We start from the raw sequence: 26,372 nt of genomic DNA, 5'->3' as shown, positions 1-26,372 counted from the left end.
GATGGCCTATAAAAGAGGAGACTCTGGATGTAGGCGGACATCTTAGGATTTTTATTTGCTTTGTCAATCGAACTGTTGGTAGTCGAGATGCCCGAACCCGCCAAGTCGGCTCCGGCCCCGAAGAAGGGCTCCAAGAAGGCGGTGACCAAGGCGCAGAAGAAGGACGGCAAGAAGCGCAAGCGCAGCCGCAAGGAGAGCTACTCGGTGTACGTGTACAAGGTGCTGAAGCAGGTGCACCCCGACACCGGCATCTCGTCCAAGGCCATGGGCATCATGAACTCGTTCGTCAACGACATCTTCGAGCGCATCGCGGGCGAGGCGTCCCGCCTGGCGCATTACAACAAGCGCTCGACCATCACGTCCCGGGAGATCCAGACGGCCGTGCGCCTGCTGCTGCCCGGGGAGCTGGCCAAGCACGCCGTGTCCGAGGGCACCAAGGCCGTCACCAAGTACACCAGCTCCAAGTGAACTTGCCAAGTAAGCGTCTTCAGCTAATCTAACCCAAAGGCTCTTTTCAGAGCCACCTATATTTTCATCCAAAGAGTTGTAACGTTAAGTATACTTTTGACATTGAATTTGTTTGAAGACCGGCCTTTTATAGGAGAAACAACCGATGCCCACCCGCGTAGTAAAAGCACGTACGTCTTTTTCTGCTTCAAAACTTCTAGTCTCTCTTGTCCATGTTACAGGGCCTGGAACTTTGCACACATTCAATTTCCATTTCAGTCTACAGAATGCTATGGAAGCTGGAAAGGAGTTAGAAGGTGCCCCTGTTCTCTCCCTACCCCTAGGTCTTGTATCCTGCCAGTAGCAATTAGTTCCACCACCCTCTGATTTCTACGCTCCCAGAAATGTTTCCATTCCTGTCCCTCCTAAGTTGTCAGCCTGAATTCCACCTGGCCTCTTCCAAATTTACAGGTTGTATAACTTTTTCTTTTCTTTGTGCCCCAAGCCCCTACTTTTGCCTTCAATTGTCTCTGGGATACCTCAGTTTTGGCTGAAAAACCTGGGTAGCTTTTAATTAAATTATATTTGTAAAAATCAATACTTTTCCATTTTCCTGAGAGATGCATGGCTCCAAGCTCCATTGTTTTAAATAAGGGCCACGACTACTTTACATTTGAAAGCATTTGTTTATTGCATTTCCTCTTTCCATCAGGCACTTTGATAATCATGTAAGATATTTTCTTTGCTTTCAAGGGACTAACAGTCTCAGGTTTACCACCATCAGTTCTCCCAGGCAGGGGAAGTATTCCAGGATATAGAAGTGAATTGAATTTGAGGGCAGCGGCAGTCCTATGGAATGTGGGGTTTCCTCTCCTAGCCTAACCAAGCCTTTCTTCTTGGCTGACTCAGGACACGTAAGGAAAGCTGAACAAGGAATGCACCAAGAAAAGAGGTATGTAGCTTAGTGCTGGAGAGAGGAGATGATCTATGTAAAAATACTAAAGTGTTGACAAATCTACTTGATGTGAAGTGTCTTTGAATTCTATCCAGACACCTTTGAAAGAGAAGACTTTGGTGCGAAGGTTCTGCCATGTAAATGAGCTTTGGTTCTCACACCCACTGTGCCTCACTTTATAAAATGAGGCTATTACTAAATATTACTAAGTAATAAATAATTAAAATAAACTATGGACACTTGTGAAAACAAAATGCAATAATTTATAATAAAAATACACATTTTAGAGGAATTTACAATTCAGAAGGTTTTTATGAACATTATGAGGCAAAGTTTTCCATTTCTCCCATATTTCATATATAATAAATGCAAGCTTTTTGAAGTAGAGTTATAATCAGAAGTAATAATACTACAACGAGTGGAGCAAGTGTTACTCCATGAAATTAGAATTGCTGCTCTTAAATCCAGACATCCTAAACACCAGGAAGAAAGGAAACGTAAAATGCTGCTCTCAAAATTAGAGAACCTTCAACATTATGGGAGCCTGCAATATTTAGGAAGAATTTACACGCATCTATAACAATTCTGATAATAAGTATACATTTAAATTTATATATATGTGTAGTTGTAATCTTAACCTCAATGAATACAGAATCAATTCTTAAGCTATGGGGGGGTATTAATTTCCTATTGCTGGTCTGACAGGTTATCACAAATTTAGTGGCTTATATCAGTAAAAATTTATAATTTCATAATTCTGTAGATCAGCATTTGGGCATGGATCTCACGTGTCAGGAAATCTGCATTCTTCTCTGGGGTCTATCAAAAGAAATCTGTTTGTCTGCCCTTTCCAGCTCCTATCAGCTATCCTCGTTCCTTGGCTCAGGGCCCCTTTTCTCAGTTTTCAAGGCCAGCCATCTCTGGCCAAAGCCTCGGGCTGTTATCTCTCTGGTTCTGGACTCAGGTTCCCTCATCCAATTTTAAGTATCCATGTGATTATACTGGGTTCACTTGGATAATCCAGGATAATCTCTCTTTTAAAAAATCAGGTGATTTGCAATCTTACTACCATCTGCAACATTAATTGCCCTCTGTCATGGAACCTAACATATTCACAGACCCGTAGAGGTTCGGAGTTAAAGATAATCGTGATGGTATTTTTCTGCCTAGCACCATAGGTCACAGTGTTTTTAGAATTTGATAGAAAGCTATATACTTCCTGTTCTACAAGCGGGAAGAATAAATGGATGCACTACCATATATACTTTCAGGGTGTTCTTGTACTCTGGGAAAGGTCATACATACCTTGTTTACTTCTGGGAATACATAAAGCAAAAATTGACTATAACAACAGAAGCTCTCATATACAGTTTCCTGGTATTGTTAGATTTCATTCTTTTACATTTCTTTCCTTGTTGTTTTTGTTTTGTTTGAAGATGTATATGTTCTTTGTGTATGTTGTTTTGTGTGTGTGTGCGCCCGCATTTGTGTTGTGTGGGGAGTAGAAAGTTTGTTATTCATGGAAGAAATTATACAAGAATATAAAATAGTTTTACTTTTTTCCTACCTGGGTTGAACCCCTAAAAATATTCTGTATGTTCATCCTTAGCATTTAATTCATGTGGCATACCATTCATGGCAGTTTATAACTTTAAGTACATTTCTAATTACAAGGAGAAAAGTGTAAATTTCCATCACCATTATTATCTATGTCTGCCTATGCTAGGGCAGTGGTAGTGTTACTAGAACGACATATGAAAAATTTTTTAAAGATTTTATTTATTTATTTATTTATCTATTTATTTATTTATTTATTTATTTATTTATCAGAGCAGGGTGAAGGGCAGAGGGAGAAACAGGCTCCCTGCTGGAGCCCGACAGGGGGCTCGATCCCAGGACCCTGGGATTATGACCTGAGCCAAAGGCAGATGCTTAACCCACTGAGCCACCCAGGAGGCCCCATATTAATTTTTTTTAATTTAAAAATAACTTTTGTTGACCAGGACAGAAATAAGCTGATTTAAAATCCACCCTGGAGGAAAATACTAATTTTAAGGGAGAGGCACCAAAATATCCTTAAAAGGAGTTTCTATCTTGGACTGCCAGCATCATTACTTAATGTGGAATTTTGCCAGTGGTCTCACATTTCATTAAACAAGCCTTGGGGAAATTCTCATTACAATTAAATGACCACATCTTGGAGTCAGTGATGTTTGTTTTTCAATTTTCATGCATTGGCTTGTTCCCACTACTATTTACAAATTATGTTGTCTTAAGCAAATAAATCCATTAAAAGTGTACAAAGATTAATCTGGAAATAAACCAGTTTCTTTTTACCACAACATACCACTAACAAAAATAGCGCTAACAAATTTCTTAAGCCCTCTTGGCTTTTCATAGAACCAACGTGTAAAGGACACTACATCCCAGCAGCTTCAGTGAAACATTTTTTGTCACCACTTGGGCCAGGCTCGTGGTTATAATGGGCAGTAGAAACAAGAGAAATCTGTCCTACCGTTACCCACACTCGTACATTTCTCTTTCCACCAGTGAAAAGGTATGTGTATTTTAGGTGCTAGCACCACACACCAACAAGCCTAACACTTTCAGCAAAGTAAAGCAAAACCTCTTCAGCAGTTACATTAACTATCAAAGCCGTTACAACTCACGCTGAAAAACTGTCTGGCTCTTAAGCGTCTTTGGGGTTAAATCTGAAGACATTTTGTCAGGATTATTTGGAGCTTCAGCTCCCCGGGCAGCAGCAGGCGCACGGCCGTCTGGATCTCCCGGGACGTGATGGTCGAGCGCTTGTTGTAATGCGCCAGGCGGGACGCCTCGCCCGCGATGCGCTCGAAGATGTTGTTGACGAACGAGTTCATGATGCCCATGGCCTTGGACGAGATGCCGGTGTCGGGGTGCACCTGCTTCAGCACCTTGTACACGTACACCGAGTAGCTCTCCTTGCGGCTGCGCTTGCGCTTCTTGCCGTCCTTCTTCTGCGCCTTGGTCACCGCCTTCTTGGAGCCCTTCTTCGGGGATAGGAACAGACTTCCGTGACTCTGGCATGATGAACAAAAACTATGATTCTCGGATAAGAAATGTGCCCTGGTTGCAACGCTCATAATATTTAATGGCTCCTATACGAATGAAGTGCTAAAAGAGTTAGACTTTGATTGAAAAAATAAATGCGAACTGCAACATAGTATGGATATTACGTGTGTTTAATTCTGTTTTGTAATTGGTTGCAAACTTAAAAATTGTTTTAGCCAATCAAACCGCGTAATTTACAATTCGGCTTGTAAGTATAATTGCTTCTCATTTGCTGAAAGGATTAGTACTCCCATTTCTTTTTCCGTTTCGGAGCATCCTGGTTAGAGAGTGTTAAGATGTCTGGACGTGGAAAACAAGGCGGCAAGGCTCGCGCCAAGGCCAAGACGCGCTCGTCGCGGGCCGGCCTGCAGTTCCCGGTGGGCCGCGTCCACCGCCTGCTCCGCAAGGGCAACTACGCCGAGCGGGTCGGGGCCGGCGCGCCCGTGTACCTGGCGGCCGTGCTCGAGTACCTGACGGCCGAGATCCTGGAGCTGGCGGGCAACGCGGCGCGCGACAACAAGAAGACGCGCATCATCCCGCGCCACCTGCAGCTGGCCATCCGCAACGACGAGGAGCTCAACAAGCTGCTGGGCCGCGTGACCATCGCGCAGGGCGGCGTCCTGCCCAACATCCAGGCCGTGCTGCTGCCCAAGAAGACCGAGAGCCACCACAAGGCCAAGGGCAAGTAAGGTGGAAAAATACAATCTTAATTCATTGAGGGGTCCATTTTAACCAAAGGCTCTTTTCAGAGCCACCCGCGTACTCATTGAAAGGGCTTACATTTTATTAATTGTAGCTAATTGAAAATGCCCAGCAGGGTAGTTCATCAATCCATAAATACATGTCAGTACTTCCAAATCCTCAGAAAGGTGAAACTAATCATTCAGTTTAGAGTTACCATAAAAATAAGAGTTGCCATCTGTAGATTAAAACGGTATGGAGAGGTTGAGTCCCATGTTAAAATATATCGATACCAGAGTCTCTCAGTATTGTAAACCAGCTGTAAGATAGTGGGAAAGGTAATGCTTGGTTTCTGTTGAAAGGTTAGATCCAAATCTAGTTAGTGATCTACAGATCAATAAAACTATACCTTTATTAATATATCCTATTGAAGGCAGTTGTTTTCCACCTTAGTGGACAAAATCATCTGCAAATCATACTTTACTTTTTATTTTTTTAAATGTTTTATTTATTTATTCATGAGAGTCAGAGAGAGAGAGAGAGAGGCAGAGGGAGAAGCAGCCTCCCCACCTAGCAGGGAGCCTGATGTGGGGCTCAATCCCAGGTCCCTGGGATCATGACCTGAGCGGAAGGCAGACGCTTAACCATCTGAGCCACCCAGGAGCCCCTGCAAATCATACTTTAAAAAAAATAAACCAATATCCAACTTTACTGGCCTGTGCCTAATCAGTTACAAACTGGAATACAAAACTATATGCTCTGGAATTTGTTGTCCTTTATACAGAGCTTCCTAACTCAGGGTTCAGTATGACTTTAAAAAGATACACAGTGATCTTTTTGTACATTTACAACTTTGGGTGTCTTTTAACACCTTTTTACACAAACTTTGGTTAGTGTAGAGTAAGTATGTGTTTAATGAAATTATAGTAATAAGTGTGAAATTAACTCATGGGTAATGGTCCATTTAGGAATAGAATAAAAATATAATAAAAAATCCAACTTTGAATAGAGACATCAAGAAATAGACCTGAAATTATTCTTCCTACACTCCAACCGGGGTAAAAAAGTACTTGGCCAATCACATGTAGAGAGTGTCTTTTCAAAAAAGCTCTAAAGAAAGCCAGTTCCAGGGGCCAAACCTTACATTTTTATTGAGCCAACAAGGTATATCATTGCAACAATTGGTATTAAGTTCCGCTTTCAAAAGCCAAAGAAATTGTACATAAATAGGTGAGGTAGACAAGAGATAGATCAACGTAAATAAGGTAGAGGAGAGAAAGTTGAAAACACCAGCAGTTAAACTAGTGGATTGGAGGAAGATGTTAATTTTTTTTTCATGGAAGACATTAATTTTTGTTCCAAATGTACTGGAGGTCCTGTGATTCAGGGAGTGAAATGTCACTACCAATATCTTCACTTGGAGCCCTAGGAAGCAAATGTCTGTCCAATCAGAATGGGACTCTCTTCATATACAACAGTGTGGAATGTATGGTTTCATTTTTCCATCAGCTACCTGTTTTGGTTAATTTTGGGATGGCTTGCACGATGGCCGCAAGTCACCGGCCGCGCGCAAATAGCTGGCCCCGCGCAAGGCCACGGGCGGCAAAAGCCCCACGCGAGCAGCTGGCAACCAAGGCAGCCCGCAAGACTTCAAGACCGACCTGTGCTTCCAGAGCTCGGCCATGATGGCCCTGCAGGAGGCCTGCGAGGCCTACCTGGTGGGGCTTTTCGAGGACACCAACCTGTGCGCCATCCACGCCAAACGCGTCACCATAATGCCCAAGGACGTCGTTGGCACGCCGCATCCACGGGGAGAGGGCGTTAATTCTTTTAAGCCAGTGACCAGAGCCTTTGAACCTTATGCTCAAAGGCTCTTTTCAGAGCCAACGACTTTTTCTATGAAAGATTGCTGTGCACTTGTTTTAGGTTTTTTTAAATTGTGAAAGATACTGGAAAAACCAAGTGTTACAAAGTTCTTTCATAAGGTTAACTGTGTGGCTCTGAAAAGAGTCGTTAAGGTTTTCTCAACTAGCTAAATTCCTCTTGGCAGCCACCTTCTTGGGCTTGGCTGCCTTGGGCTTCAGGGCTTTGGGCTTGGCTGGACTCCTGGAGGCCTTCTTGGGCTTGGCAGCCTTCGCCTTCTTCGGACTCTTGGCCACTTTCTTAGCGACAGCCGCTGCCGCGGGCTTCTTGGCCTTCTTGGGGGTCTTCTTGGGGGTGCTCGCCCCCGCGGCCTTCTTGGGTTTCTTGGCCGCCCCTGAGGCCCTCTTGGGCTTGGCCGCGCCCGCCTTATTGGCTTTGGGCTTGGCTTCCCCGGAGGCTGCCTTCTTATTGAGCTTTTGAAGGAGCCCGAGGCGCCGGTGCCCTTGGTCTGCACCAGGGTGCCCTTGCTCACCAGGCTCTTGAGGCCCAGCTTGATGCGGCTGTTGTTCTTCTCCACGTCGTAGCCGGCGGCCGCGAGCGCCTTCTTGAGCGCGGCCAGGGACACGCCGCTGCGCTCCTTGGAGGCGGCGACAGCCTTGGTGATGAGCTCGGACACCGGGGGCCCGGACGCCTTGCGCTTGGCGGCACCTGCCGACTTGCGGGCCTTCTTCTTGACCTGCGTTTTCTCCGCGGCAGAAGGGGCAGGAGGCACGGCAGGTGCGGTTTCAGACATCGTGCGTTTGGATTCCTGAAGGTGAAAGCAGAAAACAAAAATGATAATAAAGTCTCGGAGTTGAGCTGCCTGGCCCTGGCGTGCGCGTGTGTATATATACAACAACCACGCTGCGCGCTGATTGGTTCCCAGCTCAGTCCTCCAACTTGACAGCAACCTAGTCTCAGCTCTGTCCCGGAATTGTGTTTGTTACAACTGAGGAAAGCAAAAATAAATAAATAAATAAAATTTCCTGTGGAGGAATCACACCGATTACATTCTATAGCGAAGCGGGACACCTCGGGCTTTGAGATCTTCATGTTTTCTTCTTCCAGTTTTTATCACGTTAGTCACAGATTTTTTCAAAAGCCCCCGACACTCTGAGAGATTCACAGGTCAGAGAGACAACTTCTTGATTTTCGTTTAAAATATAGATTCTTCCCTTTGTGCTTTCCATCGCTTGCTCTCTAGTGATATTCTATACATCCTTGGCTTCTCATACATTCAACAACTGCTTAGTTCTCGTGGAGATTTACCCAGAAAATCTGTTTCATATGAAGAGAAATAACACAGGCTCTTTCTCCATTTCTCTACAAGAATGGTAGTAAAGGAAGCTTGGAATAACAGCTAATTCTGACAAAAACAGACATTACTTTGGAAAAGCTTTATCATTGCTTCTTGACCAATTTGGAGTGTTAATTTGGGGGTTTCAAGCATTCAAGATTTGTCTAGGAGAATGGGGAATGCAGCAATGTATGATCCTGCTGACATGATTGTTGGTCCTGTAAACATAGATGGTGACAGAGGAGATCCAGAAGGGATATAAAAGGGAGTTGGATGCCTTTATTTCTTTAAAAAAAATATTTTATTTATATTGATTTAATTGGGGGGTCAGTAATTAAAATATTCATAAGCTTTGGAGTACAGAAATCTGCCATGCCTGGGGAAGATAAACTTTGGGAAAGTATTAAAGTAACAGAATGAACAAATATACACATGCAACACACAAATCCTTACACATCCACATACTTACAGAATTCACTTGAGAGAAGGGCAATTTTTGAAAGGCATGTTTTATATTCGCTACTATATTTCTTATTTATGCAAGGAGATAAAGTTGTAAGAAACACATATTTTTTTTTAAAGATTTTATTTATTTGACAGAGAGAGACACAGCGAGAGAGGGAACACAAGAGGGAGAAGCAGGCTTCCCGCTGAGCAGGGAGCCCGATGTGGGGCTTGATCCTAGGAACCTGGGACCATGACCTGAACCGAAGGCAGGTGCTTAATGACTGAGCCACCCAGGTGCCCCATATATTAAATTATTCTTAATGTTGAATAGGGGATACATTTTTGGTAGAAAGTCATTTAATTTTTATTTTCATCACTTCAAATTCTTTCTCTTTAATGTAGTATCTTTATTTTGAAACATGTAACAATCTGTGTTCCCCTACGATGGTGAAAGAAAGAAATGCTGGGAATACACAGAGCAAAGCCCAAGAGGTGATTCTGATCCCCTCAAAATCAAGAAATGACTGATTACTTCCTTCAGCACATCCAAGTGAAACATGAAAATTAGTGTCACTATAGGTTACATATTAACATGATTCAAATGGGAGAGATGAGATGAGCAATCAACTCAGTATAAATCATTCTTACTTTGTGTATTCACTTGTTATGGAGCTTATGCATTCCTAATCCTAATGTGGTTTTGATTCAGTATAGTTGGTTTTGCAGCTCTCTTGAAGATTATTCATTGATAGCAATGAGGAGTATGAATTACAGAGAGGCTGAGCCATGGAAGACTGTGACAGTAGTCAGTCCATACAAGAAAGAGAAGAGCCAGAATTACAACCATGATGGGGGAAATAAAAGAGATGAAGTACCAAGAAAGAAGAGCTGTCTCTAGGTCACGTCAGTGCAGGGAGTCTCCAAGGTACTGCCCCAATCACCTTCATGGGCTCATGAGTTACCTTGATGTGGGTAACTTCCAAGTGTCTCCCTTCAGGTCTGTCCTCGTGCTTAACTGTCAAACTTGTATTTCTGGATCCTTCTGGATATTTGCTCTTGTACCTCCATACACTGGACTATACTCTCCCTATAATCTGTACATAACCAACCTCACCATGTTGTTTCCAATCAAAATATATCATTCAACTCGACATCGTTGTCAATTCTACATACTGAAACCCCATTCTTTTTTATTAATAGAGACATATTTTAGTTGTGTGGGGCCCTTTAGTCTATTGAAGGTCCAGAGCAACTATGAAATAAGTAGACAGCTCCAATGACTACCAGTGAGCTCTGAGTAGTCCAACTATGTCTCTCCTTAGAGAGTCTTGATCCTCTCATCAATATATACAGAGGATGCGTGTTTCAGTGACAATATTCCTATTAGAAATGGTAAACGAATGTGAAACTTATGGGGTTTTGGTCCCCTTCACATGTGGAGAAGTAAAAGAACTCTGTCACTAAAATGATCTTTCTGTAGCAACATAGAGGAGAGAGAAAAAAAACATATATTACTGAGTAAACATTAACAGATTTACATCCTGGTAACTCAGCACAGGATTGACCACAGTTAGGAGAAAAAAATCTCACAGGTCTCATATTGTAGAGCAAAATGGATCCGTCACTTCTCTTAACTGAGATAGGGGCTACACCTGGTGACAAATACTGGTGTATCTTGTGAGAGACCACTACGCTAATTCCAAGGGAACCTTTTTACACATCTAAAAATTACTTTTCTTTAAAGTGGTTTGAAGATTTTCTTTATTTATTTGAGATAAGGAGAGGGAGAGAACATGAGTGGGGAGGGGGAGAGGCAGAGGGGGAGGGAGAAGCAGACTCCCCGCTGAGCAAGGAGCTTGACTTGGGGCTTGATGTGGGGACCCTGAGATCATGAGCCTAAGGCAGACGCTTAACCGACTGAACCACCTAGCTGCCCCACTCATCTAGAGAGTATTTGGGTTATAACATATTATGTAGAGGTTATATCTCCTCAACCTAAGAAATATCTCTTCATTGTAAAAATAGGAGACGGGGCTAATCCCTAGAAAAGTTTCTCTGTCCCGAAGGTAAATGTGAAAACTCAGACACGCTATTTCTTCAAGATAAAGTGTTAAGAGGGAGAGGAAATAAGCTTTGCTGTTGCTAAGTGGAGAAAATCATTGCCATTTACCCTTCAACTCCTCCATTAAATTATTGTTACTAACATAGGGTTTTCATACTAACATTCATGGCATTTCCCAATGCTCCTCTCTGCACATTTTTTCTTTTTTCCCCCCTCCAAATTTGCTTTATGTAATTGGGTGGATATAAATTAATGACCAAAAACTTAAGCAAGATACATGTAACATTTTAACAGAACGTGTTAATCCTCATTTTTTTCTCAAATTCATCTTTAAGTCTTCCCATCCTGGGGCTCATAAGAAAATTAACCAACATATGGATACTATAGTCTAGTGTCAAATCTTTAAGAAGTATTTATGACATATTGAATTCCCCTACAATGCAATTATGAGGAACCCTTAAGATATTCGTGTTTTGTACATAGAAAAATGTTAGAGTCAAATATTCAACTCAATATAAAATAAACAGTTCTGATTTGTTAGATTGACATTGCTTCTCCTTTTGTTAATGAATGATTCTTAGCTGTAATGTCACTGAGCTGAACAATTAAGTCACCTTTGAGTACATAAGGAAAAATAAACACATGCTAAATGGATAAAACATTACAAACTACATCTATACTAAACCATCTCTACCACTAACACTTCAGAAGCTTAGAGATTCAGAGTGCTCTTACATTAACTGCCAGAAAAAAAATAAAGGAGAAATTCCCTCTTTGAGATCACAAATATGAAGTCATGTGGTTATTCAGATTCTGCATTTGTGTGCGAAACATGAAATATGTTTATCTTAATTCTCCTGCTTAGACTTGTCAGTCAGCCAGCAGGACTTTGCTTTCCAGGAAAGAGAGATTGAGATGTGTTTTATATAACTTCAGTAAACTCAGCACTACAATAATAAGAGATGCAGTCAGTATCCTTTTGCTATGGTTCCAGACTATAAGGGAAGGAGGTCTCAAGAAAGAATGAACCAAAACTGTTACAACTGAGCAACTTTTCTGTTTCACCATGGTGCCACTTTCATTTTACATAAGCATGGTGGCATAATTCAAGCTCAATAAATCAGAAATCTTAACATTTAAAATTTACCTTGACTTTTTTTTAAATGATATGGCTTATTTTAATAGCAGTAAAATAATGCAAACCAAACAAAAATACAGCTCAGTTAAACTTCTTTAATTATAAATTTTGATTAGCATATTGTAATTGAAAAAAAGAAACCATTAACATAAGGCATACAATTTCTTATAAACAAATAATATCAATATTTATAAACAACATTATGGTTTAGAAATATGTGGTAAGAAGCCAAAATAAATCAGACATAATAAGATACACAATGGACTATCTAGTGAATGCAGACACATTTTCTTTTTTTTTTTTTTTAGGATTTTTTTTTTGTATTTACCTTTTTTTAAAATTTAAATTCAATTACCTAACATATAATGTATTATTTCTTTCAGGGGTACAGGTCTGTGACTCATCAGTCTTATATAGTACCCAGTGCCCATGACAACACATACCCTCCCCGATGCCCATCACCCATTACCCCATCCCCCCAGCCCTCTCCCTTCCAGCAACCCTCAGTTTGTTTCCTATGATTATGAGTCTCTTATGGCTTGTAAAATTGACCTTGACTTTTAATTATTACCATATTAACAACCAAAATAATTAGGTAAAACACATAGGAAAGGGTAATAGTAAACCCCACTTTACTAGAGTGGGCTCTTGACATTAACTCAGTTTTTATAGAAAAAGGATGGTGCATCTCAGTTTGCTTACAAGCTAGGAAATCACTTTGAATTCTGCATTTCCTTTTTTTTTTTTGAATTCTGCATTTCCTAACAGCAACCAGATAGAGCACTTGTAACAGGTTATACATAAACTGGTTTTCAAGCATAGAGCCAGCCCCAATGATAATAATACACTATTTAAAAAGAGCTAAGGCAATGATATCCATTTCCAACGGAAAAAAAAGAACTGTGCCAATAAGCTTAAAACTACTTTTTTTGTGCCCATGTTATAAAATGTAGTTTTTAATAAAACCTTGATCCAAATGCCAGCAACTTCAGAAAAAAATTTGGGTCTGGGGAAAAAGAGAGTTAGTCCATTTAGGAAAAACAACCACTATCTTTTTCCTTATCTTCAACACACACAATTTAAACATATACAACTGCTGTAACACTACACAATTCCTATGCGCTGGAGCATAACAACATCTAAATACAATTATAATTTTAAATACTGGGTCAAGCTTTACATAAAAATACCACCCTACTTTCCCCCCTCAGTTTCTAAAATATCACATATTTTTTTTCCTCCAACATCTGCAGCCTATTCAGGAATTTTGGGGCAACTTTTGTGCATGATCTTAATTCCTAATCCCTGGTTCTTTGGGCCCAGTGACAAAAGATCAAAACCACCAAAGATGATGGTTCACTTGAGGTCAGACCAGAGACCTGGGCTCAGTTAGTCTCGTAGGACGAAAGCAGGGCTTCATCACCTGACTCCATGCAAGAGGGGCACGTGAAGGGTCTCCTCAACCAGTCATCCCTACAGTCCAGGAGATACATGTGCGTGCACGGCAGAAATTGAATCGGGTCGCCATGAACAAAGTCCATCACACAGATAACACCTTCCTGGATCGTTTTTGTCTGATCATCCCTTCCAGGGTAATAAACTCATTTAGGCAGATGTTGTATAAGGCCTATCCTTTGAGCTATCCTAATTTGTTGCTCTTCAGTCAGCTGAGTTGCTAGGGGAGTCTGGCTCGGTGTTGGATGATAGACCAGAACTAGAACTAGTTCCTGATATGGCCATGGTGGCTCCTATTCTCACTCTGCCCCCTTGCCAAAACTAGCCGTGCTGGACTGAGACTCCAGAAGCAGGGAGATGTCATCGGAAGTGGGGGATTGGAGGCAGTTCTCCATCTTCTGGGGCTAGGATGTGTGATCTGTGTGCTGTTCTGACAGTCTTACCTCTCTGTGCATTTTCAAAATCCAGAGTCTTTCAAGGCTCTGAAGATCCCAAAGAAGGGTTCTTGATCAGTTTGGGTCATGGACTTCTTCGCATATGCTTATCGGCCCCTTCCAAGGACAATGCTTTTAAGTGCTGAAGAGAATATACATAGGATTCATAGGAAAAGAATTATATTACAATACATTTTTAAATTTATCAAACCCCCGAACTGTTGAAGTGTTAACAGATGTGTTTCTTTATTAATCCATTAAAGTCAAAGATTGCCCTAGTGAGCAAGAATTACCACAGTGTAGTAGGAATGACGTGTCTAAATGGTATTGGAAACAGTGAGAGCTTAAGCAGCCCAGGGTTCGCACACAGCACAGGTCCCGCCCATCACCCTGGTTGCTGCCTGTATCCATAAATTCAGGAAATGCTAAGGTTCAGTTGGGGGATAGTACAGATGGAATTTTTGTTCTATACAAGTTCCTAGTTGCCCTGCATCCTATCACGGTTTCCAAGGGAAGAACCCCAGTGAGGAATTTGTCCCCATGCACCATAAACTCAGAAAACGGCTTTGATGAACTAGGTCCTCCTCACAGACCCTGGAGGAGAAGCCAGATCTCGGCCATTCAACTGGAACTCCTCAATGAATTCAATCTTTCAGTGTTCATTATTTCAAGGAGTTTTCGAAAGAAAGTTGTGCAAACTAGGGTGCTCTGTTAGGCTCAGCGGTTTAGAGGGGTGAACACTGAGGGGAGGAGCTGAGAGCATAATGTTGAGTGAGCGTTTATTTGCAGATAGTAAAGACTTTACATGGATCATCCCTTTTGAACTCCAGTGCTCTGTAACTTAGACTTTCTTATACATTTGAAAAGGAAAACCCGAGTCCAGACTGCCCAAGGTCATAGAGCCGGCAAGGCAGCTGGCTGTCTCCAGAGCTTGGCCCTAGGCTCTGCCGACGGCTGCAGCATAGAACGCGGCGGCGGCAGAAACCGCGCGGGCCCTAAGCTGTGCATAACTAAGCACACGCTCAAAGGAGCAACCGGAGACTCACAGCAGAGCAAGGTTCTCATCACTCTGGGACACACGCATTTACAAACAACGTTCAGCGCAGCCTCCAGTGGGGTTGGACCTGATTTGACTTTGAAACGTTTAACGTTCTAGTGAATTCCCCCCGTAGGGCTATCCAGCTGCATCCCAGCGAGCCTTCCTTAGTGAACCAGACATCGATCTATCGATAAGACACAGGGAAACTTAGCAACAAGGCTATGATTAGCTTCAAAGTTTATTTCAAGCGTCTCCTAGGGACAAGAGCGAGTAGTAACTAAAGATTTCTGGGGATGTCCGGGAAATGTGAAGGACAATGGGAGGCTTCTTTGTGGAAAGCGTGTGCGTTGGTGTCCCGCGTAGTGGCTGCCAGTGTTGCAAGCACACGCATGCACTGATGACTCTGGGAGGATTTGTTGAATGACTCCCCCGCCCCCACCCGGGACGGACTATTGCTTCAGGCGCCCGGCCTGCCCGGTGCGCAGAGCGCGGAGCAGAGGAGAACGAGGCAATGGGCGGGAACTGAGGGTGGTTACCGCCCCTGCGCTCGCGGTTTTCAAACAGGTCCGTCTCATTGCTATAAAAGGGCTGAGTGGCGCCGCGGCCGGTAGTGCTTGGCCGGCTTAGGAGTTTGGTGTTTGCTATGTCTGGCCGCGGCAAGGGCGGGAAGGGCCTGGGCAAGGGCGGCGCCAAGCGCCACCGCAAGGTGCTGCGCGACAACATCCAGGGCATCACCAAGCCCGCCATCCGGCGGCTGGCCCGGCGCGGCGGCGTCAAGCGCATCTCCGGCCTCATCTACGAGGAGACCCGCGGGGTGCTCAAGGTGTTCCTGGAGAACGTGATCCGGGACGCCGTCACCTACACGGAGCACGCCAAGCGCAAGACGGTCACGGCCATGGACGTGGTCTACGCGCTCAAGCGCCAGGGCCGCACCCTCTACGGCTTCGGGGGCTGAGCATTCCCATCTCCCCACCGGAACGCTGCGATTCTCAACCAAAGGCCCTTTTCAGGGCCACCTATCTAGTCGCCAAAGAGTTGCTCACTTTTCTGTAGGTTCCGTCTTATCCTGGTGTCGGTGTGGCTACTGTGTTTATAATTTGCAAGTTACATTGTTTCTGTTGACTTGTTGGTCTGTTGTCATAGTCAACTGCCTCCTACATTCTCAAATTTGATGCTTTATGCCCGTCGGTTTGTAGTGAGAGGTGCTATGGGGGAGATGGCGTGTTTGCTTCTCTCAACTGCGTTCCATCCAGAACTTTTATTCTTAAAGATTCAGAGAAATTTTAGTGTACTTGGGATAGATGTCCTTATAAAGGTTTATATTTTAACGAGTGTCTGGACTTAGTGTCTCAGTCTTAGACTTAATAAGTCACTTCCTTCCCGTCGCAGGGAGGGCCCTATTGTCTGCATGCAGCACATCCTGACTGATCTGTCCTTTCAGACCCAGGCCTTCAGGATTCAAATCCCTCTTCTACTCTTCAGCAGTGAGGAACTAAGGTAGCAGTCCTCAAGTGAGTTACCTCTTGTTCTTTGGTACTATAAACATGGCAGAGACTGCCCGATTAGTACTTTGGTGTCATCCTAATGTGTTTGATTTTGTGAAGCGTCTTGGTTCATTGTGGTGTAGACTGACCTTTTTCCATAAAAATTTGTTCACTTGAACATCATAAAGGCATAACTGGGCAGATGGCTTTCTACCCTTAGGCAACATGTCCTGGCTTTGTCTGGCAGCAGAGGTAAGTGTGCCTAAGATCTCCAAGAAAAGTCAGCACAAGTCACTCCCAGGTCTGGGCTTTAAAACCTTTTTCCCTTTTCCCACTAATTAAGAAGGTGATCTTTGACCTAGCAGAGACATCAGGTCCTAGGGGACAGCAAAACGATGACTTGAAGGAAAAAGAGCCCTGGATTGATCAGGAGGAGCAGAGTTGCCCCCTCAGAGCTGGATTAATCACATTGGATCTGTCCTGTGTGACACGAATAACTGTCCTTAAAGCTTGAAAGTCCAAACTGACTCAATCTCACATGACGTGGAGGTAAATAAAAACAGTGAGAGGTTTATTTTCAGCCCGATTCAGGAAGAAGTCCATGATTTTTTCTTAAGGCCCAATGAATCTGTCTTCCATCACCAGTCTTGGTAAATATACTAACAAGTTCTAAGAACGTAGTAGGCCGTGTCACTGAGCAAGTCATAGATTAAGTTTACAAGTTCCCAGTATCCCCTTAGAGATGAAAAAAAAAAGAAACTGGAAACCTTGTACAGAAGGATGCTTAGTCTTGGTGTTTTCTTTGTTCAGGTCACTTGGCCTCTCTGTGTCTCTGTTTTCTCGTCTGTAAAATGGGGAAAACAGTAGGATCTACCTTATGGGTTTGGGGTGAATAAAATCAAAGCATTTTGTCCAGTGCGTGGCACACGGTAATCTCTCTGTTTTCTCTTTTATTATTATTATTACTGTTACTATTATTGTTATTCTTCATGAAATTAGAGAGGCCCAGAAAAAAAAAGAAGGGGACTTTTAACCCATGAAGACATACTCTTAAAGTCTTGAACTGTCATTTTCTATCTAGGTTGTCTGTTACAAATCACTAACCACTCTCCCCTCATAGGTAATGTGAGGATAACTTAATATTTTTGTGTGTGTCACTGAGTGAGACAATGGAGGATAAGTAATGTGACCACAGCGTGAGTTTACATGTATCCCTGAGAAGTTGCAAGTAAATTAATGAACGTTTTGTGGATCTATTCATGAAAACTCAGTTCCAGATTATTCAAACAAAATAGAAAACTCTCTTGAAAGAGACGTTCTCCTACCATGCTTACAAAATTGCTGAGCAGGCAGGACTTTCTGTTCTGTTGCTTTTCCTAGTTTCTAGGAAAACAAATCCAACTGATCCAGCTGGGGAGATGCCACCATCCATCATACATGATGACCCAAGAGAACGGGAACAACGTAGTGGGGACACTTCGAGCTCAGGTAAGAGGGAATACTCCTGAAGCTGTCCCCAAAATTTGGGTTATTCTTTATTACTCATAATCAGAGTTTCCAGTGAGATCCATTTACCACATGCAAAGGTCACTGTCTGTTCTCACCTCCAATAGCCATCACAGCAGGCTGTCTGCGACCTCCTTCCTGAAACACTATTTTCTTGACTTCTGTGACTCTACTCCCCTGGTTTTCTTTCTCACCATTTGGCTGCCTTCTTTCTCTCTCTAAAGTTTGGAGCGCTTCCTTATTTTTTCTGCATGGGTAAATGCCTGTTTCAATGTGTGCCAACAATAAAATTTCTATTTCCAAACTCTCCAAAATTTCTATGTTCAGTCCCCAAGTTGTTCTGATTTCCAGACTTACATGTACAACAACGCACTTGACCCTCCGATGGAATGCTTAAGGGGTTTTAAACATTGTCATGTCCCAGCCTCTGAAACCTCATCCTGGTCTATAATTCTGCAACATTCATCCGAGAATTTCAGCAGCGCTTGTAAGGTGTGGGTACGCATACAACCTGGAGACACATTGTCTGGCTTTAACGTCAGCTCCACACCTTGCTCATCCCTCGTCAACTAGAGGGCAAAAATAGTTGTGTCTAGATACTGTGGATGTTGAGCTAGCCTTTGGAAAGAGTTTGGCACAATCTCTTAAACACATGTAAAGTGCTCAATAAATGTCAGCTACATGTTTCTTCACCCATGAAACCTGGTTCATAAATAAATTCTTTGGACTTTCTCCTCCCAGAGGACTTACAAAAATTTCACCGGGGTTATTGCAATAACCGTTCCATTCTTTCTTCTGCTTGTTTTTACCTTTAATCCCACAAATACCATTTTCCACACAGCAGCCTGAGTGCTTTCAAATTCTAAGAGTTTCTCAGGACACAATAAAAATCTGGATGCCTTCTTTGGCCCATAAGGTCCAACATGTTCAGGCATCCATTTAACCCCCAGAAATGTCTCTTACTTAACACCTTACCTTTGCGTACAAGGCTTCCAGCTCACAGCACTTCCAACCTGGAGCACAAACTCCTCCCTGCCCTAGAGCTTTGTTGTACCATCAGTCCCTTGTCCTGGAATTTGTATCCCCAAATGAGGGTCCTTGGTTCCCCCATCAGGAGCATCACCTGGTCAGCATCAGGGCACCTCTGCTTTAGTTCAGATAATTTCATAGCAGTGAGAAGTCCTATCTGAAATGATGGAGTGGAGGAATCAGTGTGTTGATGATCTCTCCTCTCCCACTTAGGATCTCAGCTCCCGAGAGCAGTCTCTTGTCTGTCGTGCTTACTGCTCTAGCTTAATGCCTCACACAGAGGAAATCATCAGTGTTTGACAAAATAAAGGCATTGCTTCAACTGTCCTCTGATTGTTCTTTCTTCATTTTTAAAAAATGACTTTATTTATTTATTAGAGAGAGGGAGCGGGGGGGGGGAGGGGCAGAGGGAGAGGGCAAAGCAGACTCCCTGCTGAGCAGGGAGCCCTATGCGGGGCTCCATCCCAGGGCCCTGAGATCATGACCTGAGCCGAAGGCAGACGCTTAACCGACTGAGCCGCCTAGGGGCACCTGGCTTTGCTTTCCTCATATCCCATAACCTCATCTTTACCACCAGAAACGTCCACACAGGAAGGGGCTTTGGTTCGCTTGTTCTCCATGTATCAGATGTTCTCGAAGCTTAGTAGCCAGAAGCAGCGTTTGTATCTGTGGGAACTTGTTAGAAAGCCAAGCTCCCAAATTTCTCCCAGAGCTGATGAGACGGAAACCCTGGGAGTGGGGCCAGCAAGCTGTCCTCTAACAAGCCTCCAGGTGATTTCGATGCACACTCGGTTAGAAGCACTGCCCTGTATCCTCAGGACATGATTCCGTGCTTGGCGCTTGAGTATGAATGAACCAGATGGACGCTCCTTCTTTCTGCCTAGAAGGCCTGGGTGTCAGGCAGGGCCACTTCCCCTCCTTCCTCCTAAGAGCCTCGGTTTCATTCTGGTCTCCCCCTCCTCCTTGCCTTGTGCTCCGGGGAAGGCTGACTTTCTCTCTGGTCTCGGGGATCAGGTCCTGATTCTACCACACTAGTGCTGAGGGTCCCAGCCTCTTAGTAATGATTAGTTTGGGGCTGGGAATACAGCCAATTCTTTGTGGCTGAGATTCTTTAACGGTGCAGATCAGCTTCCCCAGTAACGTTTTGGTTGAGCTGAAAAGTGAGTTGTCGATTTAAGAAAACTGTGTGTGTGCGTGTGTGCTGGGGATAAAGGGGGAATCCGGGGCATTTCAGGAAGAGAATATTTGCAAAGGCCTGGAGGCTGGAGAGGTCTCGGGGAATTCCAAAAAGTGTGAAAAAGCAAAAAATGAAACAGACAAGCATAGGAGAAAGAACAGGAGGAAAAGAATTCTCTGAGGTTTGGTGTGAGTTTTCTGTAAGGGGTAGTCTACGGCCCTTGATTTCTGATTGCGCGCAGGAGGGGCATCACTGGGAGGCACTGAGAGGAATCATACAGGATCAGGTATGCTTCCCTACACAACTACTCTCCCTGTGGAATGAAAGTAGATTCACTATGGACAGAGGAGATTTAGTATCATCTCAAACTGAAATCAAGATGATCAGAAAAAGTTGAAGTGCAGCTGTAATTTGGCAGCCTGAAAACAAATTCTTGTTGTTTCTTGTTGCTTATTTTGCCTTTTTGACAGAATAGAGGGAGACGCGACAGACTGGCTGGAAGGCTGGCTCTGAGTTCCTAGCCGACAGAGTTAGCTATTCTAGGGTGCATTTGGATTTCCATTTACAGGTGAGGTGAAGGCAACCCAATCTTTCTCACCTAAGTTGCAGAAAGAAGCCCCTCTGTCACAGTGCCTGGAGAAATGAGGGAAGGAGACAAATCCTGCTTTTAACTTTCAGGGTTTAGGCTCTTTGGCATCACATGATCACAGACCAGAGCCTTTCAGACCTTGGTGTCCAGCATCAGAATGTTAACACCCACGGGCTGAGTCCACATTTCCTGCTCTCCACCCTGACCCACCCTGGGTCCCTTTTTCTCTGGGACCTCCCCACACACAGCTGCTCAACGGCGCTGGGGGGCCAGCGCTGGAGACAGGACAGGTGGGCGGCTTGGAAGGAAACTGGCAAGTGACAGGAAAGGGCGGACTGGGGGCTGCTGAGCCGGCCTTCTTATTCTGGGGCTGCACTAGGGAGGAGACTGTGGCGGGTCATCTGGGAGTCAGGCGGAGAGTGGGAGACGAATGCATTCTTCTCCACGGCACCCTAAAAATCAAGTGTAGTGACGATCGCCTTTTCAGGGCAGCTTAAGGAGGAAAGCGACAGGGCGCCTGGGTGGCTCCGTCGTTAAGCGTCTACCTTCGGCTCAGGTCATGATCCCAGGGTCCTGGGACGGAGTCCCAGATCGGGCCTGCTGGTGTTCCCTCTCTGGGTCTCTCTGTGAAATAAACTTAAAGGGAAAGCGACAAAGCACGACGAAAAAGTCCTAAGAACCTCTGAGTCTCCTTCCTGGAGAGCTACAACCGCCCAAGACACATTTTAAAAACCTGTAACAGACGCTCAGCCAAGACTCTAACAGCCCCCGGAAGCGGGCGGGGGAGGGGCAGGGGGAGGATCGGAGCGACACGAAGAACACTGGGCGCGAGCCTGGCGGCACCGGAACAGGAAACCCCGCCTCTCGGTGGCGGGCTTTTCAAATCTCACTGCGGCTGCGTACACTCTGTAGGTTGACACTTGACAAAAGGCGGAGCCCGGAGACTCCGCGGCCGCTTTAGGAGCTTCTAGACTCGGCGCCAGCAGCCACCGCGCCCGAGAAAGCGTTCGGGAGGGGAGCAGGAGCCCCGCGGCCCGGTGCCGGGAGCGCTGGCCGGCCCGGTGCGCGGTCGTTCCCTTGGCTGGGGCCCTCGCCACAGAGCGGTCACGGCTGTCAGAGCCACAGGCAGGGAGCGTCACCCCCGAGAACGGGGGACCGGGTCCCCCGTGTTCCCACTAAGCTAAGTGAACGCCAAGCCTAGGCCGCAGCGCGCGGCAGTGCGCAGCTCTACTGGTGAAAATATGTGGCTCTGAAAAGAGCCTTTGGGTTGCGGTCAGCGGCCGGCGGGCTCACTTGGAGCTGGTGTACTTGGTGACGGCCTTGGTGCCCTCGGACACGGCGTGCTTGGCCAGCTCCCCGGGCAGCAGCAGGCGCACGGCCGTCTGGATCTCCCGGGACGTGATGGTCGAGCGCTTGTTGTAATGCGCCAGGCGGGACGCCTCGCCCGCGATGCGCTCGAAGATGTCGTTGACGAACGAGTTCATGATGCCCATGGCCTTGGACGAGATGCCGGTGTCGGGGTGCACCTGCTTCAGCACCTTGTACACGTACACCGAGTAGCTCTCCTTGCGGCTGCGCTTGCGCTTCTTGCCGTCCTTCTTCTGCGCCTTGGTCACCGCCTTCTTGGAGCCCTTCTTCGGCGCCGGAGCCGACTTGGCGGGTTCAGGCATCGTGACTGCGCTTTCTTCTGACACAACAGAAAACGGAGTCCGCCTCGGGGTCCTGCTTATTTGTAGACACTCATATGCAAATGAGGAATGCGTTTTGCGACCGCTGATTCGTCGACTAGTGGTGTGGCCTGCAGGCTCATGATTGGCTCGAGCTCTCCTCTCCTATTGGTCATAGCCTGTGAGCAGTTTCCCCAGATCAACCTGGAGGCCTTAGTCCTGGTGAAGTTTTTATGAAAACAAGTTCTGATTAGTAATAGAAATGCCGATTAATTTGTGGATTAATTTTCAATATTAGAAACTACGTTCTCTTGTGTTTTGAAATGACAGGGAGGTATCCTAGTGTATAACATGTTCAGTTTACTTTATATTGTGGTGATTCAAGACAGGCCACTGCCCTCTCAATTTGCCTCTTTAGCATGCGTGTTATTTTGAGTTGAAGGCATTTGAGACCCTGTAGACTCAAGAAATTTTTATCCCTCTCTTAGTCATAGAGAAGAATCTAAACTGGGTGGGGTCTTCCCCGAATAAGGGTTACTAACAGAGATAAACTTTATCTGAGTGACCCATCTCTATGGCAGGGCAGACATCTAATTACCAAACTTCGGCTCTTCTCTGCCGTATGACGTGTATTCCTTTCCTCTGAAATCTCAAACTCCCACCCTCCATCCCCTAGTTTAGAATCACATATATTTTCCTCATTTTGTTTGTCTTGGGAATTTCTGTGTCTTTGTGGATTCCCCATATATACAGTATAAAGTTGGTTTTCTCTTGTTAATTTTTTAAATGCATTTTATTTTTAGACAACCTACATGACATGTTTTTTTTCTTAAAAACAATGCCTCCGCTCCAAATAAATCAGGGTCAAAATAAATGAAGAGCTCAAGATGCCATCAGTCCCATCTGTGTAAGTCCTGGTGTCGTGTGGATGAAGAGTAGCAGCCCGTTAACGGCAGCAGGTGACACATCCAAAGTCATGGCCGAATTCGTTAACATTTCTCCATTTCTAAACCATCCTTAAAGAAAATCATATATGGGGTCACACCATCCTCACGGTAGTCCAGCAGAGCAACCATGCAATCTGGATTCATGTTTTCACCAATAAAAAACTGGTAGTTTTTGAAATTAGCAAGGATGTGCTTGATTTGTTCTGCAGCCTCTGTCATAAAAGGCTTTACTCTTTCTGGCCTCTGTTCTTCAAGTTTGCATTTGATTGATTTCATGTAATCTTTGATGTACTTCTTGTAGGCTTCTTTTGTGAAGCTGGTTTCCCGCAAGTGATGGTTCATGACAATATCAACACCCGTGATTACTGTGCTTTCGGGACCTTCACCCTCCGGGCCTTCAGCGGAAGCATTTCCACCAAAGAGCGAGTCATCCATGTTAGCCTCTGTCCTACTGACCATCTTCCCCTCCACCTCCAGGCACAGCCCGTCCGCGATCTCCCGGATCTTGTAGATGTCGGAGAACATCTCGTCATGGCTGATGAGGTCCCGGTGGATGATCATGACGACGGCTGGAGAGAGACGACGGCGGCACTACCTTAGCAGAAGCCGGGAGCTCTGACCTAGCGCGGTGCAGCCGGAGCGGCACTCGCGGGGAGGGGGGAGCGGGCGGAAAAGCTCTCTTGTTAATTTTTTAATGTCAAGCTTCAAGGAGCTTTGAGGGGACAGAATGCTTGCTCCCCAACAGTTGGCATAGTTGGCAGCATACTTTAACTCAGTGGATACTGCTTGCCCCAGACAGTGCAGCAGCTTAGAGATCCTGGGACATCTGCCACATAGCTGGCGGCAGGTAAGATTTACCCTGTCAACCTCTTCCAATCTCTGTGGAATCTGATGGAGCAAGTGTGGTGAGAGTTCTTTTCTCTCTTTCTAAATTTAGATTAGCAGGAGAAAATATTTGTGGAACTAGTTCTTTGGGCTAAGTGACTCTGCTTAATTTGGCGGAGTACTCTTTAGTAACTAACTGATCATTTTCCTCCCATATATGTTCTCTGTTTTCCTTTGCCTCTTCTGTGTTTTTTGTGGTCTGTTGCTAAGGGACTTCTTGGAAGCCAATGCCCCATAATTTGTGGGCATGGGTTGAGCACTTGAAAGCTGTTAGAGAGCTGGCTAGCTCAGGAAGACTCCCAAGATAGGATATGTTGGTCACGGAAAGCGTTATATTGACACTAGGTGACCCCCAAGCTCAAGTAAACTTCCGTGAAGTAAGTACATTATAAAACAACACGCAGTCCCAACCCCACAGCAAATACCTCTTGGGTTTCAGTGTGGTTCCAGGAGACCCAAGACTTAAATCTGTTAATATTTTCCTTTTGTATTGTTATATATCCTAAGAGCTTGGCTTTTGACTAATGTGAATATTCTCTTTGGTGTACCATCTGGAGGGTGCACATTGATGGCCAGTCTAATAGACTGGGGATCAGATTTTCTCTCTGTCCAGCTGTGTGACCTCTCAGGGTGCTTATCATGAGAGGTTCCAGCCCATAGGAATCTTTGTTGTTTCAACATTCCTTGCTTGTTAGTGCTGGAAAGTCCCATTCTAGAAGCGCCCACCTGGTATCACAGATTAGTGGGTGTGTGACTGGAGATGTGTCACGTTTTTGTGCAGATTAGTGGGTGTGTGACTGGAGATGTGTGACGTTTTTGTGCGACACCAGAGACATTTACTATACCATCCTTACCATCTGTGCAATGAGAGCTTTTGCTTTCTTAGACCAATTTCATCAGTAAAATGTTGGAATGGGGGAGGGTGTGGGCTGAATCATCTGTGCCCTCTCTGGACACCTACTGTATCTTTGGTTAAGCCATTAAAAGGCTTATTGGTTTAAATCACTATTAATAGATCCTACTTATCAATGGCGACACAATGGATCCTTTATTTATTTTTACAATGGATCCTTTAAATTGGCTGTATTTAATATATATATATTATAAGGAGCTCTCAGTTGTTTTATAATGGCTCACCTTAGGGACTCCATTGACAAGATAAAAGAACAGAAATCAGACACAAGACAAAAAGAAATGTCCACAACCAATGTAAATTCTCATTAAAATTTGGCTGCATCTGCCTATTTTAATTCCTTTTTCCTACAAGATCTACAGAGATGACTCTGGCCTAATCTCTAGGTTCAAAGTACATAGGTTGCTCAGGTAAACGCTGAAAGCCAGAAAAAGAGTTTAACAAAAGCAGCAGGAGACTAGCAATAAGGGTCACTTTGCTCCTGCCTGCCTTGGCTCTGTAATCAGGTTCTGCCAAGCCTCAAGCATTCCTATACAGTGCCCTTTGCAGGAGTATCCTAGATCCACTGCCCTCCCTGCCCTCCCCCCACCCATAACACAACAACAAAATCATGTCCTCCTGCACAACAGCAGAGCTTTTAAATTATAAAACCCTTTTACTTCTACTTTCAAAAGATCCTACCAAATTTAGAGAGGAATTAGAAAGATTATTTGACTATATTCACAACTTTGTCTTCTGAGGAGATATATAACCAAAATATCACCTAGACCGTCCTATAAATGATTTGCAAAATGCCAATATTCAGGGGCTAATAGAAGCCAAGTTTAAATTATATACCCAGAAAAAGAAGGCTTTTGTTAAAATGCTTTAGATAGACTTTACAAAGGTATAAATATTTTGGTTTCCCTTCTAGTTAAAAATTTCTGTGATATAAAGAAGCAAATTCAGTTAAAAAGATGGGCCAATCCCTTGATATTCAGACTATAATCCAGCTCTTCTGTCCTTATTTTACAAATCTCTGCAAAAAATCTCTACAACTCTAGAAACAAGTTAAAGCCCTCCTATCTTTACCAATCTCCAAACCTTGCATATTCCTTTCAAAATGTTTGTGGATATTACTTAAAAAAATAGGATATTGGAACAAAATTGTTCTGGACTTTAAAAGGGGGGTAATTTTCTAAATAGCAATTACCCTGAAACTCTAGGAAAAAATGTCTTTGCTTTCTTT

The 26,372-nt window shown here is 44.3% G+C and overlaps 4 protein-coding genes and 3 pseudogenes across 5 annotated transcripts; 2 read left to right on the top strand and 5 right to left on the bottom strand.

The window, feature by feature from the left end:
- The first annotated feature begins 50 nt into the window (after positions 1-50).
- On the top strand, positions 51-3,174 carry LOC114204152 (histone H2B type 1-C/E/F/G/I). Its single transcript, XM_028097338.2, has one exon. It carries the CDS (start codon positions 88-90, stop codon positions 466-468), a length of 381 nt encoding a protein of 126 aa, XP_027953139.1. The 5' UTR covers positions 51-87; the 3' UTR covers positions 469-3,174.
- An 859-nt stretch (positions 3,175-4,033) lies between these two features.
- Positions 4,034-4,560, bottom strand: LOC114204153 (histone H2B type 1-K-like; annotated as a pseudogene).
- Positions 4,561-4,816: 256 nt separating this feature from the next.
- On the bottom strand, positions 4,817-7,891 carry LOC148164174 (uncharacterized; annotated as a pseudogene).
- Positions 7,892-13,404: 5,513 nt separating this feature from the next.
- Positions 13,405-13,872, bottom strand: LOC114212612 (RING finger protein 11 pseudogene; annotated as a pseudogene).
- A 1,699-nt stretch (positions 13,873-15,571) lies between these two features.
- Positions 15,572-19,293, top strand: LOC114212609 (histone H4). 2 transcript variants are annotated; one of them, XM_028107546.2, is made up of 3 exons: positions 15,572-15,996; positions 16,389-16,458; positions 17,812-19,293. In XM_028107546.2, exon 1 carries the CDS (start codon positions 15,591-15,593, stop codon positions 15,900-15,902), a length of 312 nt encoding a protein of 103 aa, XP_027963347.1. In that variant the 5' UTR covers positions 15,572-15,590; the 3' UTR covers positions 15,903-15,996; positions 16,389-16,458; positions 17,812-19,293. The 2 variants fall into 2 exon arrangements, with proteins under 2 accessions (XP_027963347.1, XP_027963346.1); XM_028107545.2 differs by having other exon boundaries at positions 16,389-19,293.
- Positions 19,294-21,978: 2,685 nt separating this feature from the next.
- Positions 21,979-22,415, bottom strand: LOC114212607 (histone H2B type 1-C/E/F/G/I). The gene has a single exon (XM_028107543.2). It carries the CDS (start codon positions 22,400-22,402, stop codon positions 22,022-22,024), a length of 381 nt encoding a protein of 126 aa, XP_027963344.1. The 5' UTR covers positions 22,403-22,415; the 3' UTR covers positions 21,979-22,021.
- Positions 22,416-23,191: 776 nt separating this feature from the next.
- LOC114212595 (translationally-controlled tumor protein-like) lies at positions 23,192-24,015 on the bottom strand. The gene has a single exon (XM_088024398.1). It carries the CDS (start codon positions 23,905-23,907, stop codon positions 23,389-23,391), a length of 519 nt encoding a protein of 172 aa, XP_087880524.1. The 5' UTR covers positions 23,908-24,015; the 3' UTR covers positions 23,192-23,388.
- Positions 24,016-26,372: the final 2,357 nt, after the last annotated feature.

The sequence above is a fragment of the Eumetopias jubatus genome, unplaced genomic scaffold (assembly GCF_037043125.1).
Source record: "Eumetopias jubatus isolate StellerSeaLion01/CBP00866 unplaced genomic scaffold, mEumJub1_p1.0 scaffold_6, whole genome shotgun sequence".
NCBI classification, from domain to species: domain Eukaryota; kingdom Metazoa; phylum Chordata; class Mammalia; order Carnivora; family Otariidae; genus Eumetopias; species Eumetopias jubatus.
The sequence above is the reverse complement of the archived record's forward strand: the minus strand, read 5'-3'. Positions and strand labels throughout refer to the sequence as shown.

What these genes read in the sequence shown, in the direction of transcription:
- LOC114212607 (XM_028107543.2), bottom strand. Translation starts at nt 22,402, where the DNA reads ATGCCTGAACCCGCCAAGTCGGCTCCGGCGCCGAAGAAGGGCTCCAAG.
- LOC114212595 (XM_088024398.1), bottom strand. Translation starts at nt 23,907, where the DNA reads ATGATCATCCACCGGGACCTCATCAGCCATGACGAGATGTTCTCCGAC.
- LOC114212609 (XM_028107546.2), top strand. Translation starts at nt 15,591, where the DNA reads ATGTCTGGCCGCGGCAAGGGCGGGAAGGGCCTGGGCAAGGGCGGCGCC.
- LOC114204152 (XM_028097338.2), top strand. Translation starts at nt 88, where the DNA reads ATGCCCGAACCCGCCAAGTCGGCTCCGGCCCCGAAGAAGGGCTCCAAG.